At 39.4% G+C, this 14,224-nt stretch overlaps 1 protein-coding gene across 1 annotated transcript; it reads left to right on the top strand.

The window, feature by feature from the left end:
- The first annotated feature begins 2,532 nt into the window (after positions 1-2,532).
- On the top strand, positions 2,533-13,389 carry akap8l (A-kinase anchoring protein 8 like). Its single transcript, XM_014976736.2, has 13 exons — positions 2,533-2,686; positions 3,415-3,453; positions 4,410-4,644; positions 6,110-6,701; positions 8,506-8,614; positions 8,719-8,768; positions 10,302-10,332; positions 10,430-10,520; positions 10,717-10,858; positions 10,961-11,066; positions 11,148-11,278; positions 11,568-11,663; positions 12,264-13,389. Exons 1-13 carry the CDS (start codon positions 2,662-2,664, stop codon positions 12,699-12,701), a joined length of 2,085 nt encoding a protein of 694 aa, XP_014832222.2. The 5' UTR covers positions 2,533-2,661; the 3' UTR covers positions 12,702-13,389.
- Positions 13,390-14,224: the final 835 nt, after the last annotated feature.

Below are 14,224 nucleotides of genomic sequence, written 5' to 3' on the forward strand. Positions count from 1 at the left end.
ACCGGAGCACCCGGAGAAAACCCACGCAAGCACGGGGAGAACATGCAAACTCCACACAGCAGAGATCTGACACATCCACTCTGTGAGCTGCAGTGCTAACCACTGTATCACCACACTGCCCACTTTTTTTTTCCATTTCAAATTCATCTTAACGTTTGGATGTTTTATTGAATTGGGTCAGGAAGGGATCTTTTTTCTAGTTGGTTAATGGGGGATGGAAATGAGGGGGGGACTTGCCTTTTTAAATTTTGTCTTGACGGAGCGTCACAGGGCACGATGGTGAAAGCGAGCGCCCCGTATATAGAGGCCACAGACCTATGTGTGGCCAACACCAGTTTGGTTCCTCTGTTGCATGTCTTCCACCTTCTCTAAACACTTTTTGCTTCGTTTTCACTACGCTGTTCTCTCGCCGTCATTCTTTTTCAGGGAGCATTTATCCAATTGGCCAAATTAGACACGTTCTTGACTTTCCTTCACTCTTTTGCTTCTTTTTTTGGTTTCTTCAAACGCAAAGCCCTTCGTAGCTTTTTCCAAAAGCTTCTATTTTTTCTTCTTTCCGTCCTGCATGGATTCAGCGTCTGGATTGTCCGATCTCTCTGGGATGGTTTCTCCTTCAAGCTCCATCTCTTCTGTGGATTCCAAATCCGTGGAACAACCCGACAAGCTTTCTTCTGAGTGATCCCGCTCAGAAGAAACCTCTTGGCGTAACACTTGAACCTGGTCAAGCTGGCTCTCTGGATCTTCCTCCGTCTCTTGCAACAATGAGATCTCCTGCGATGTTCTTTGCTTCTCAGAGGGTTGGCAAGCTGCAGATCCTCATTTGCTCTTTCCAAATGAACATTTTTCTCACAACTCATCCGCTGCTGGTATTTTTCTGCTCGTTTGCTGCAGCAACATCGGTTTCATACCTGCAGCTTAACTCTATATAAACCTTTAATCCTCTCCAGCTCGACTTGTGGACCCTTTTCGTTCTTTTGCCAGGAGTTTGATTTCTTTACTCATGTTTTCTTGGATTGCAGCATTCATAGCTCTCGAGGCGTTGAGAAGCGCCATGTCCTCTTTTGACTTCTCCAGAGGAGTTTTTTTCTCCAGAGTGATCTGCAGCTGAATTTGTTCCACGTTTTGCTGCAGAGATTGGCTACATTTTAAATGTTTTGCCAACCCACTGACTTTCTCCTGCAGCGTCTGGAACTCTTTGACATTTCTTAAATGAGACGATCCTTCTCAGCTCTCAGTTTATCAATTTGCTGGAGGTACTGCTTTGCTCTTTGCTCGCTGAACTTCTTAACTCTCTCAAGTTCCCTCTTTGTCACTTTGCCCTGGTTGATGAACATCTCTTTGAGAAATATCTGCCTTCTCAACTGGAATTTCGTCTCTTTCAGCTCTGCTTCCAGGTGGGCCAGTCTCTCGTCATCTTCAAACCTTCTGGCTCTCTCCATTTCTAGAAGAGAGTCCAGTCTTTGGATTTCCCCGTGTAAGACATCAGGGAACCTACCTTGGGGAATTTGTTGGGTTCCCCTTCTCAGCTGGGGTCCCATCATTCCGTTGCGGTATCTTGGGGTTTGATGAGACATTTCTCCTTTAAATCGGTGCAATGATGCCTCGATGACCCTCAAGCAAATGACAAGGCCAGGTGATGATTTTACAGTTCTTTAAAAGGAAAATTCAGCCAATCACTTTCATAGGTGTGTTCAGGTGGACTGATGTAGCATATATGTGTGGTTCTACAAAAAAAGATGAACAAATACAAATTACAATCCACCATGTACATCAATTAATCATTTTGTAAGCTACCAACATATTATAATCACATTACTTGTCTTTTAAGCCTTACCACTAGACCCAAAGGCCCTTATAGGTTAGCTATATTTGGTAAATAAAATGAAACTTTCTTCTCATTACTCCAGTCTTATCTTTCAGTTGCTAATAAAGTTAGATAAAGTGAAAGAGAGCAAGTAAACATAATAAAATTCACAATTTTAGAGTAAAACGTAGCTTAGCTATCGCTTGTTCTAAAAAACAATGAGCAAACAGAAAATGTCCAGGGTAATAAATACACATATTATCCTACTTAAACATACATAGACTATAACTTACCAGTCTTATGGACGCACACTCTCATAGAACCACAAAACTACCTACGAACACAACTTCTGCTGATCTGCACTGCTTCTTTAACAGCATTTTGAACAAAATATTACTCGCAAAACAGTCGCGCCACCTAGTGGCGAAGCTAAGAACTACAATACAGTCTTCAGAACATTTCCTTCTTGTTGTACTCTCTCTTGAATATAAGTTTGCAACGATGCTGACGAGGAGCTTTGCGTAAATAGGCAGTCCTTTGTGTCAATAAGCGTTTAGGCACCCCTTAACGGCTGCCATGGGAAATTCAAGGATTCCTCAAATTTGCATAAAATGCACAAAGAAGTGCTCCAGGTATGTCTTTGATGAGGGAATAACAGTATAACATAATATTAAAAAACAAAACAAAGCAAACAATCGTCGACTTTACATAATACCCCTCTTCGGGCCTGGTTGGTCACGTGGTTGGACTCACATCCTGTTCTGTGTGGAGCAGCAGCTCCGGTCAGTTTGCTTTAGCTTACTCACATTGGGCCGTTGGTTTCAACTGCGCTTTTTAAGCGGTGGACTAAAAATACCATGGACAACAGAGGTTACAGTTCTGGTAAATATCCACAGATTTTGTTGTACTTTTGTTCTTAAAAAAATAAATAAATAAAAGTAGCTCTCTGTGTTACCGAATGGAAAACGGCTGCATTGTGCTAGCTGTGGTTATGCACATTTGTAGCTTCCCAGCTAAGCTAGCCAGGCCCACTAGCTGTAGCTTTAAACAAAGAAGTTAAATGTTGCTAACGGACGTTGTTTGGCGTTCTATTGTCCATAATTAAGTAGGCAGTTTTAATTTAAACGATATGTTGCTAGCTCTACCGTAGGCCTTTTCGCTACCATGAACGTTACTGCACCGTTGTGGTTAGTGATCATGGTTCTGCTTTGCTGTTATTTATTTATTTTTTTAGATGTGAATAATATAGTGGTGCTGTGTGAGGATTATAGTGTTCAATATTTAGACTGGACCTGGCATTTAAAAAGCCTAAGTTTAAACACTGAATGTTAAAATGGCCGCCTCAGTGCACAAGTGAAATTTAAATGTATCGTCTGGTCAAAATACTTGTTAGGGCTCTTGTGCTGGTCACGTATTGGTCCACCATTTGATGACGGTTATTATGAAATTTAATATTTTTCTTTATTTCCCTTCCTTTTTGTGCAACAATATTTTACAAACCAGTCTAAGTAAACCAAGGTATGTGTATTTTGTTGGTTTCCTCATACATACGCATTTCTTTTCTTTTTTTCTTTTTCTTTTTCTTTTTTTTTTTTTTTTTTTTTTTGCAGGTTATTCCAGTTGGGGAGGTGGAAGCTCAGGAAACAGAGGTGAGGAAGTTGATAATCAAACTAACCATACTAGCTGTCTGAAGTGAATTGTTACACATTCTCATTGCTTAAGCATATTTAACGCGCAACTAATGCATGCTACTGTGCGTGTAAGAAGAGTACAGTTGGGCAGTATAGAGTGTTGTGCAATATGCTTTAAACTAATTCATGTTTACCAGAACTGAAGAGAAGCTTAACTGATTCGATGCTTTAAACAGAAACATTTAGCACTGTGACTCAAAATTAGTTTAAAACTTAAGAACGGTAAACTGTTGAAGCAAAGTGAAATGATTATTACAGGGGCAGTGTTATGTAAAACCGACTTTTTTGAGCTTTACATCATGTTATAATGTTATAACTCCCTCATCAAAACGTACCTGGAGTGTTCCCTTGATTCTTTGATGCATGTTTGAGAAATCCTTAAGTCTCCCGTGGCAACCGTTCAGCTGTGCAAAACACCTGGATGGACCTAGCCCCGCCTCCGAGGACAAAGCTCCTCTGCTGAGCTGCAGTTTACAAGCCGAGCTTCCACATTGCATAGCGCCTCTCTCTGTCGCAACTCCCTCACTCAGCTCCTTCAGACTAGCCAGCAGCAATTAGCAAACACCTGGTTGAGTTGCTCATCTGCTGAGCTCTTCATATGAGCTACTTCTCAGCTTAATGCTGGTAAAAATGATGTTAAAGGGTTAATGGAGGAGCCATGTTGTGATGGCTTCATAAAGTAGGAGTTTCTTAAAGAGACAGAGGCCCAATTTCAAGGCATTAAATTACAAGGTCAAATTTGATTTATGCAGCATTTTTATATTAACTAAAGTTAACATAGTTACTTGATAGTGCTATATTATAGCACAATGTGCCTGGGAAATGCATCACACTGCCTCTTTAAAATAAAATGTCCAAGCCAATCTTTGATATTAAGGGATGATTCTTGTTCTTGTTTCCTTTCACTTTTGAAGGTTCTGGTGGTTTTGACATGTATGGAGGAGGAGCAGGAGGAAGTTATAAAGACTCCGGAGCTGGAGGATACGGAGGTGGAGGCAGTGGCGGCGGCCATATGAAGCGAGGGCCGTCAGGAGGATCTATGCTCTCATCCTCTGGCACGCACGCAGACGCAGTCATTGCCAAGATTAACCAGCGCCTGGACATGCTCACGCAGTTAGAAGGGGGGTTTAGGGGGCCTCGAGGAGACAGGTAACATTGTTTTTCTTTTTAGTTAATTTATTTTAGGTTAAATACTACAGTATATATTGTAATGCACAACATAGGAATGGTTTGACGGATACCTACTTATGAGTTCATCTTGATAAATTAGAATTTATTTCCATTATTCATTTAAACTCAGTATTTTGATTACACACATAAGGTAAGCTTTAGTTTATTTTAAGTTTTAAAAAAATCCCAAAGACAAATAAAATGTTGACGTAACTCATATTAATACAAATTTCTTCAAAGTTATTGTGAAAATTAATGAGAAGCAAAGTTTTTGATAAATTAAGAACCAAATATCTGAATATTCCCCAACATCAGTAAATGGATGTTAAGGCAAAAATGTTGTGTTATGACCTTTACAAACATGGGGATAGTTTTCTAATTTAATATATGTCCAGTAGACGGTCACTGATATTCTCCACAGGGTTTTAAAAAACATGAAAAGGTTGAGTGGAAGAAAAAAGTCCCAAAATGAAAGGAATGCACAGAAGTAACGGTGATAATTTTCTTGGAATTTAAGTGATTACACACACAGTGAGGGGATGTTACTGTGTGGTAGTGTTTAACTTTGTGAATGAATTTCCTGAAATGAGCTTATTTCCAGTCCAGTTTATTGAGCTGTCTGTCAATATTCATGGGGTAAAATTTGCTCTGGCTGGTTTACAAAACATTAAGTTTCCTAGTGCCACTTGAAACATTGACAGGAAGATCCTGTATCTTTTTTTTTATTTGATTTGAACTTTATTGATTAAAAAAACAGCTTTAAACACTTGTCTTTGTGTACTGCCATCGGCTTTTGTTGGAAGTGGAAATATAAATCTTTCAATTTGTTTAAAAAAAACAAAACTCTTCATCTGAATCAGGCGTTCCTTTGAGTTTCTCCCCAGACAATTTTTATTTTCTGGTTTGTTTCCCTCATCCTCCATGTGACCTAACCTGTGTCCCGGCTTTAGGTTACCCAGAGCGATGAGTTTACCGCTTTACTGAGACATTATTTATGAATGACAACCCCTTTTTAAATACATTATAAATATATCATCCCATTTCTTTGGTGTTCTGTGTAATCTGCTCACATCTCAGGATGTTTCACTGCTTGCCCCTGTCTGAAGACATTGCCGATGGAGTTTTCTTTCCCAGCCTTTAGCCAGTAAAAACCCCAAACTAAATTGCATTTCTTTATTCTGCAAGAGTTTAAAGTCTAAAGGCTGACCACAAATTGAAAACTCGCTAGTTTCAGATCATCACGTTTTGATCTAATGTGGTTCTTGTTATTTTATTTATTTATTTTTTTTTGGATACATCTGGATGTGACAGGACACTCTGAGAAAGCAAGATGATGGAGCAGAAGGAAAGAGCAGGTGGAGAAATCTCCATCCTGGCTTGCCCTCCCTGCCTGTCTCGCTCTCTGCTGTGCTATCAACCCTCTTCCCTCCCTCCCTTCCTGCAGGTTTGACGAGTACGAGTCTTTCGACTCGCGCCCCTCCGGGCTCTCCTCCTCCCGAGATCTCTACAGATCTGGCGGCGGTAGCTACGGTTTTGGGGACAGCATGCTGATGAGTCAGCGAGGCGGCTCCGGCTTCGGAGGGGGAATTGGGCTCGGGGGAGGAGGAGGCTTTGACAGCCCCTCCTCCTCCTCCTATGGCGTCGCCAAAATGCGACCGAATATGAGAGACTCCTTCGCCGGTGGCCAGGGAGGCGGCTCCGGAGGCGGCGGATGGGTCGGAGCCGGCCGACGTTCCCCCAGAAGGGGCGGGAGCGCCGGGGCCCGAGGAGCCGCAGGAGGGTTTGGCGGCCGCAGGTCCGACCCCACCCCACTAAGCGGGGGTTTGCGGGGAAGCGGCGGCGGGGGCCAGTCCCACCGGGGCCACTCTCCAGGAGGTGGTAGAGGCAAGCTCCCATCCCTCCTGTCCAACCGCATGTACCCCGAGAGCGGTGGCTTCCAGGGCTCTGCTCCGGGGCCTCAGGACTTTCCCGGGAGGCATTTTGGAGGGGGTCCACGAGGCGGTCGCCAGCGAGGCCGCAAGAGACCCCTCATCAAAGTAAGTACCTCCAGCCAAATGAAAACCCCTCCCACCCCACCACCTCTCAGACGCTGGGCGAATGCTGAGCCCTTTCTGACTCCCTCCTTCTTTTACTCTTAGCTGGAACATTAGCCCAACGTGCTAATCCATGCTAGCTTTCCAACTACAGCAGTTTGTGAAATATAACACAAATAATAATAATAATAATAATAATGACAAAGAAATGTCTGCACTTCTAAAATTCATCTACTTTTGATTTTAAAGTGGCCTGAAAAGTCCAGTGAAGTGCAACAAGTTAGTCCCAGCTGCTTAATGCTTTCTAATTAGCTACAGGTTGATTATTTTTCCACTACAATTTTTTTTTGTTCATTTGTTTTTAAATGTATACCATTTTTATCTTGAATATTTTAAAGAAACATTTACAGTCTCGTTAAAAAGTGCATTTTAATGTTTTCAGCCAAATTCACACAGTACTGCTTACTAGCTAGGCCTCTTTTTTTTATTTTATTTTATTTTATTTTTTTTTCTTGTCTAGTTGAAGTTGTGGGTGAACTGCACTAATTAAGCTGGAATGGGGAATTCATGAACGTCTGGAAACTAGAAAGTTATTGGGAAAATAAAATAAATTTGAACTCCTGAGTAGGCATGGGCCGGTATGCGAAATGTTCCTGGAAAAGTTTGGAATTTCATGTGTATTTTCCAGGTCCGGATAATTATAGAAAAGGTGCTATATTTCCAAACTATTCATTTTACTCTCTAAAAAGTGCTATTCAAACGTCCGTTTCTTGGTCCTTCCATCTTGCCGTACTCATTTGTCCACTAAATATTTGAATACTTGAGCCATCTTTTATCAAATTATACATCAATCTTTCTTTGTATCTCTGTTCATCCTGTTGTTTCTCCTTTCATGTTTTATATCTTTTTATCAAACCATTTTTTTATGTTTTTATTTGCACTTTAAAGTTATCCTAAATCAAAGACCGGGAAATAATTTGGGCCTGGAAAAATCTAGAATTTTCTCACAAATGAGCAAGATTTTTATGGTGTTGAGTCCAAAACTCACAATTATTTATCACATTGTTTCATTTTTACATTTCTACTTAAATCATAATTAGAAAATTTACCAGTCTGTCATAAGCTATAAGCTGTGTTTTCATTGGCCGTATAATTGTGTAAATCAGAATTGGAAAAATTAATTTTCTTAATGGAAATGCTTAAATTTTTTTTCCTCAGCTGTCTCAAAATTGGTGTATTTATCAAAACTGCAACGGAAACGCTTGTTTTTGCATCAAACAAGTCGTGATAATTATTTTTATGACTTGCCACATTAACAAACTTAATCACGTGGAACTTTTTTATTCCTTTATTATTATTAATTTGCATTTCTTGTTAATGGAAACGTCTCAATTAAAAATTTTCGGCATTAGCTGAATATCGACAAATGTTTGTCAGAGAAACGCATCTAATATTACTTTGAATATTTCTTTAAATGTCTGCTGAATAAATGATAAGGCAAGTGCTGCTCTTTGTTCCATAAATTCTGTTCATTTCTGTCACTTTTTCTGGCATGAAAGGGAGTTGAATCAGTAGAAACTTTTATAACGGAGAATCTTTCGTTACTGTTTGACCCCAGTAACCGGCCCATGCCTAAAGAAACTGAAAGTCAGACGAGTTCAAAACGCAGATGTGTAGTTTGCATGTCTCGGCTGCATTTCTGTGAGGAATTCTCAAGACGGCGAGAACAGAAATGCAGTGCGGGTTAAAGCCTAGAAATGTGTAATGATTTTATTTTATCCTGTCGTGTCGTAATTTGGCTTCGCAGCAGCAGATGAAGCCGCAGCGTGACGGACAGAAGAAGAGAAAGACCGGAGGCGATGAGCCGGAGTCGAAGATGAACAAGACGGAGGACGAAGAGGCGGAGGGAACGCAAGGTAACTCCTCAGAAATCCCAGACATGATGATGACACGTTTTAGAGAAGTTTTTGCAGTCTTGTCTCATTTGTCTGTGCCCATTTATTTATTCTGTTGTAAACAGAAGAACCAAAACCAGAAGGTGACGACAACAATCCGGAGGCTGCTACTGAGGTGAATAGGGAAAGCTTTTTGTCTTGATGCTCAATCCTATTTTTCATTTTTATTTATTTTTCTGAAATCCATTTTTATTCATTTATTATCGGTTTATTGTGACTGCAATCAACCCCCGCGTGAACGCTTTGACCCCAGTGTGACCTGGATTCACAGAATGAGAACAAAGACGTCACACAGCACTAGGGCTGAAACGATTCCTCGAATGGTTCGAGTACCTCGATTACTAAAATTCCTCGAGGAAAATTTACCTGCCTCGAAGCTTCGTTAATTTATGTTTTATTAGTTAGCGCACCGTGTTCCGGCCGGGACTTCATTTGCGTTGCGCGGAGCTCTCACTTCCGCCTCTGAGTTGTTGACAAAAGCTAAGTCTCAGCGGCATAAAGTCCAATCTTCAAGATTGGCCCGTGGAGATTTTATTGATTGATGATAATGCCCGACTTTTTATCGTTTTTTGGGGAACCAATAAGCATCCTTAAAATGACTGGGGGAATGCCTGGAGTACGGCAGCATTTCTCCTCCGGGGCTGCTGGTTGAAAGCGAACGGCGGGAAGAGCGCTGAGGTGAGCGGATAGACTGAACAGGGCGGGCGGCTGAGTAGCTGATGCTTACCGTGTAAATGTAGCTTTACCGACGAACCGCACAATAAATTTCATATCCCGGTCTGAAGAAACGGGTGGCGGAGCGCATCGTACATGGCTGGTAGATGAGTTTCTGAGTGTGACCAGTGAAGGTGTCGTAAATATCCGTATTGCTTCCCCCCGTGTTCGTCCCCCGGTCTAACGGTTCGTCAGTCCGCTGGTCTATTTCCTCCACCCCATCTTACGTTCGTTCATTCGCCCTCTCCTCCCACTCCAGGCGGCATTTCCCGTATTTTCAAACCCAAAGCGTGACAGGTTAGGTGGCAAGGTGAGTTTAATTAATCTATTAAACTCACTGAAGATGAATACATAAACTAAAAGCTGCATTGTAGACATTTTTTATAAGCATATTTGTGAGCCTGCCTCTTTATTAAATTCAATATAATTTCAGATTTTTCTATAACTTTTCTTCTGGTTAACTTATAAAGTGAGCTATTATTGTTACAGGTTAGTTTTCTAAACTACAAAAAAGCAACTGTTAGGGATGCTCAAATATGGAAAATTGGACTGATATTGATATCTGATAGTAACACCGGTATTATGCCAGATTTACCAATATTTCATTTTATAATTTTTTTTATCCGATTACTCGATTAATCGTAAGAATAATCGATAGATTACTCGATTACTAAAATATTCGTTTACAACAGCCCTACACAGCACTGCACATCAAATTAGAGACGGATGCCGCCATCTGTGGATTAATGTTTTTTTCTTGTAAAGTTGAGCTGTTCTGTGCGAACACAGCATTTCTCACTGGCGCACATTAAATATTAGTTCTTGTGACATTAAGACAAAGTTTAACACTTGCACATAAAATTAGGAATTACTGTGTGCCACAAACTAAACTTGATATTTTATCAAATGTATTTGGGTTTTTTTTTTAATACAGGAAGCGACTCCCTCTGAAGAAGGGAAAACTGGTAATTCCCAACATGAGTTTTTAATATTTTTGTCAGAATCTATATTTTTGAAGTGTGAACCTGTTTTAATTCGTGTTACGTCTGAACTGTTGATCAGCTACGGCCAAACAGGAGGAGAAGAAGAAGCCTCCGACCCAGGGACAGGAGAAGCAGCAAAAAGCAAGGAAGAGAAGAGGCTTCATGGACAGGTGAGGGGGCGAGGCTTAAATAAATGAATCTGCTTTCTTTTTCTTTATTCTCTTTTATGTAAGCAAAATAGGCTTTTTCTTTACTGGAAATGTTTGAAAATTCTTCACTTTCTGGTAAGTTTATATGGTCCCTTTTGTTTTGCTTTGCCTGACATCACTAGTTTTGAGTCGATATTTTCTCTCTCTCTCACGGCAGATTGATGTTTGCATGTTCCGTCTGCAAGTTCCGCTCCTTCTACAAGGAAGAAATGGACGCTCATCTGGAAAGCCGTTTTCACAAGGACCACTTTAAGTTCCTCTCCAACCAGCTGTCCAAACCAACCACAGACTTCCTGCAGGTGGTGTCGCATGGTCATGAAGTTAAAAAGTAAACTGGGTTCCTATTGATCCGTTTCCTTAAAGTCCTCATTAAAAAATGTTTTATGTGTGTCATTTTGTAGGAATACATGCAGAACAAATTCAAGAAGACGGCAGAGAGGGTCGGCCAGTTAGAGAACCACAGCGCCACCATCTGCCAGATATACAGAGAGCAGGATCTGACCCGGGGTAAGCACTTCCTTCGGCCTTTTGTGCATCAGAACGACAACGCAGCAGCGGTGTGTGTTGATGTTTTGTCCTGTGGTTCAGAGCTTGGAATGGAGCACTTCATGAGGAAGGTGGAGGCGGCGCACTGCGGAGCCTGTGACCTCTTCATTCCCATGCAGCCCCACCTCATTCAGAAACACATCAAGTCTCCAGACCACAACTACAACCGGAAGGTACGCTTCCACTGAAACCTGATCTGATCATTTACAGTTGTTTCACACCTTGATTCGAAACTTTTCTTTCTTGAGCTCCAATGGAAATTGGAAAACATATTAAAAAATAGTTTTAAAGATCTTCAGATTTTTGTTTTTGTTCCATTTTCTTCTGTAAAGTTTTTATTTTTCTAGATTTACTTTTTTGGTTTATTTGCAAGTGTTCTGTGGAGACTTATTAATATTTGTCATGTAATCTCTTTGTTCTTGTTGCCCTCCGTGTAAAATCTGTCAAACCGTTGTTTTTAAGGGCATGATGGAGCAAGCGAAGCGTGGCAGTTTATCAGTGGCTCGAAGCATCCTCAACCACAAACTGATTGGGAAGAAACTGGAGAGCTACCTCAAGGTATGTGGATAATGTTTATATTTACATTGAATTTATTCTCTTTTTGATTTTTTTACTACTATTTTATTATATATTTTATTTACTATATTTTTTTGTTTTGCAATTTATTTTTAGAATTATTTACTTACTACTATTTTATTCACCTTTACTATTTTATATTTGCAATTCTGTTATTATATTTTTCATATACCATCTTGTTCTGTTTAAGTATTATTTTTGATTTATTTACTGTTATGTTATTTACTATAATTTTAATGTCTTATTTGCTGTTGAATTAACTATTGTGTTAACTATTATGTTAACAATTGTTTTATTTACTACTTTAGCATTTTATTTACTGTTTTTTTGGTACTATTAGATTTGTTTATGTACCACTATGTTTTACAATTTTTCATCTTTTTATATTCCATTATTTTATTTTGTTTTTTATTGTTTATATGTTTTATTAACTGTTAATCATTATTTTTTCTTCACTATTACTGAAATGTGAAATATTTCAATATGAATTTTTTTTTCCTATTCATAAAGTAATCGTGACTATAATTTATTTTCTCATTACCGTTGTAGTAAATGTGCATTGAAGTATTGTCTCGTTGCCAGGGTGAGAACCCGTTCACTGGGAACCAAGATGAGCACGACCCGGAGGACTCCATGGCAATGGACGTGTCAGAGCTGGAGCAGACCGGGGAGGCGGCTGAAGGTCAGCCAGAAAACCCCGAGCTCAAAGATGAGTCTGTGGCTGAAGGAGAAGCTGCTCAGAAAGGAGAGGGGGAACAACCACCAGCAGCTGCAGCTGCTGCTGCTGCAGGGGAGGAAGAGAATAGGATGGGGGAGGAAGAGGAGAGGATGGAGGATGAAGAGCAGCAGCAGCAGCAGCTGGAGGAAGAGAACCAGGAAGAGGAAACGCAGGAAAACCATGGAGCAGAAGAAGGTTTCGAGATTGGCGAGGAAGAGGAGGATGAGGGATACGTAGTGCACGACGAAGGAGAAGAGGTATTCCATGGCGACGAGGAAGGAGCGGAGGAATATCAAGAATGAGGTCTCCTTCCTTCCTGAGAGCGTTTTAATGTGAATATATCTGGACCAGCTGCTGAATCAGTCCAGTTACATCAGCTGTACATACTTCTGCTGTTTTTCTTTGGTTTATATTGCATTAGGAATAAGTTTTCCACTTAAGGTACTACTATTCACTAAGCTCGACTAAAAGTGGCGACGTTCCTATAAGCAGCTCTGATGCATGACTGCGTTCCAGTATGTTTAAGATGAACTTGTAAAGTAGCTTTTTTTCGGGACAAACAGGTGGCCTTGCTGGTTCCAGTCTTAAATCAAATAACAAATGCTTGTGCTGTCTTCACTCTCAATGCAACAGAAACTTGGATTTCTTCTTTTCTTTCTTTCTTTTTTTATTTTATTTAAACCTCAAAGGCAATATTTGTGAAAATATCAAACTTTTGTCATTTTTGTTGAATATTTCTAATTTCTTTTATAAGAAATCAGTATTGTAATGTTCCAGGATGTTTTTGTTTTGTTTTTGTTTTATTTTATTTTATTTTTGTAGTTGCATGGTGACCCAGAATTGACCCATTTGTGATCTGCAACTGAAATTTTACAACAATGTGAGCTTTTTAATCTTGCAGTGAATTTAACTGTTGACATTCAGAATAGATGGAAGGAAAAAAGATGTGACTATTTGTTCCAACTGAGAAATAAACTTATTCAAAACAAATCTCTGATTCTTTGCCATCTTTCAGGATTGTTTTATCTCAGTGTGTCTCAATTAAACTTAAATAGTTCCTTTGAACTTTTAGATTTTTTTTAAATCTACATTATGGTTGAGTGATTTTGTGCTCTAACTTTTTATGCAACTCTTTTATTGCTTGAGTTTGATGTATTGATTACAAATTATATTGTTTGGATTTGAGGTGATCATCTCAAGACAGTATATAATTAAGTGTAAGGTGAAATGTTTTAAGGAATTATCCCAAAATACAAAGAGCAGCATGCATATAGATTAGCCTCTTTTTAATTTGATACTCTGATAAAATCTATATCAATTTACCTTCAGATGTCACCTTATTATTAAATGGATTCCATCTGTTTATACTACATTTTTCACACTTTACAACTATGGACCAGGTCATTTGGTTTGTTGCATAAATTTCCAGTAAAAAAAATTAAAATGAGTACATTTAATAAAAAAACATTTTAACTAACAATATTATACTGTTTTTGTATGTGTTGGAATTATAACTGCCTTTGTTTATTAAATAATAGCTTTTAGAGCATAATCAGCATGTTTGTTTATAGTTTTTTGGGGAAATTTCAAATGAAAACTTGGGCTAAAATAAAAATAGATTCTCTAGTCATCACAATCTGGAGATGATAACGTACGTTTTTAATTTATTACCAGTTGAATTTATTGAATCCTGTAACTTTATTAAAGGGTTACAGGAGCTTTTTGTCAGCTCTTTGTTTCACAACCAAATCTGCTTTTATGTCACTTGGAACAGTGATGTAAACTGTAAATTGTAATACGAGTAATTAAATATATAAGCATGCGT

This window comes from Poecilia mexicana, unplaced genomic scaffold (genome assembly GCF_051168715.1).
Source record: "Poecilia mexicana isolate PSO_F unplaced genomic scaffold, ASM5116871v1 scaffold_2, whole genome shotgun sequence".
Taxonomy (NCBI): domain Eukaryota; kingdom Metazoa; phylum Chordata; class Actinopteri; order Cyprinodontiformes; family Poeciliidae; genus Poecilia; species Poecilia mexicana.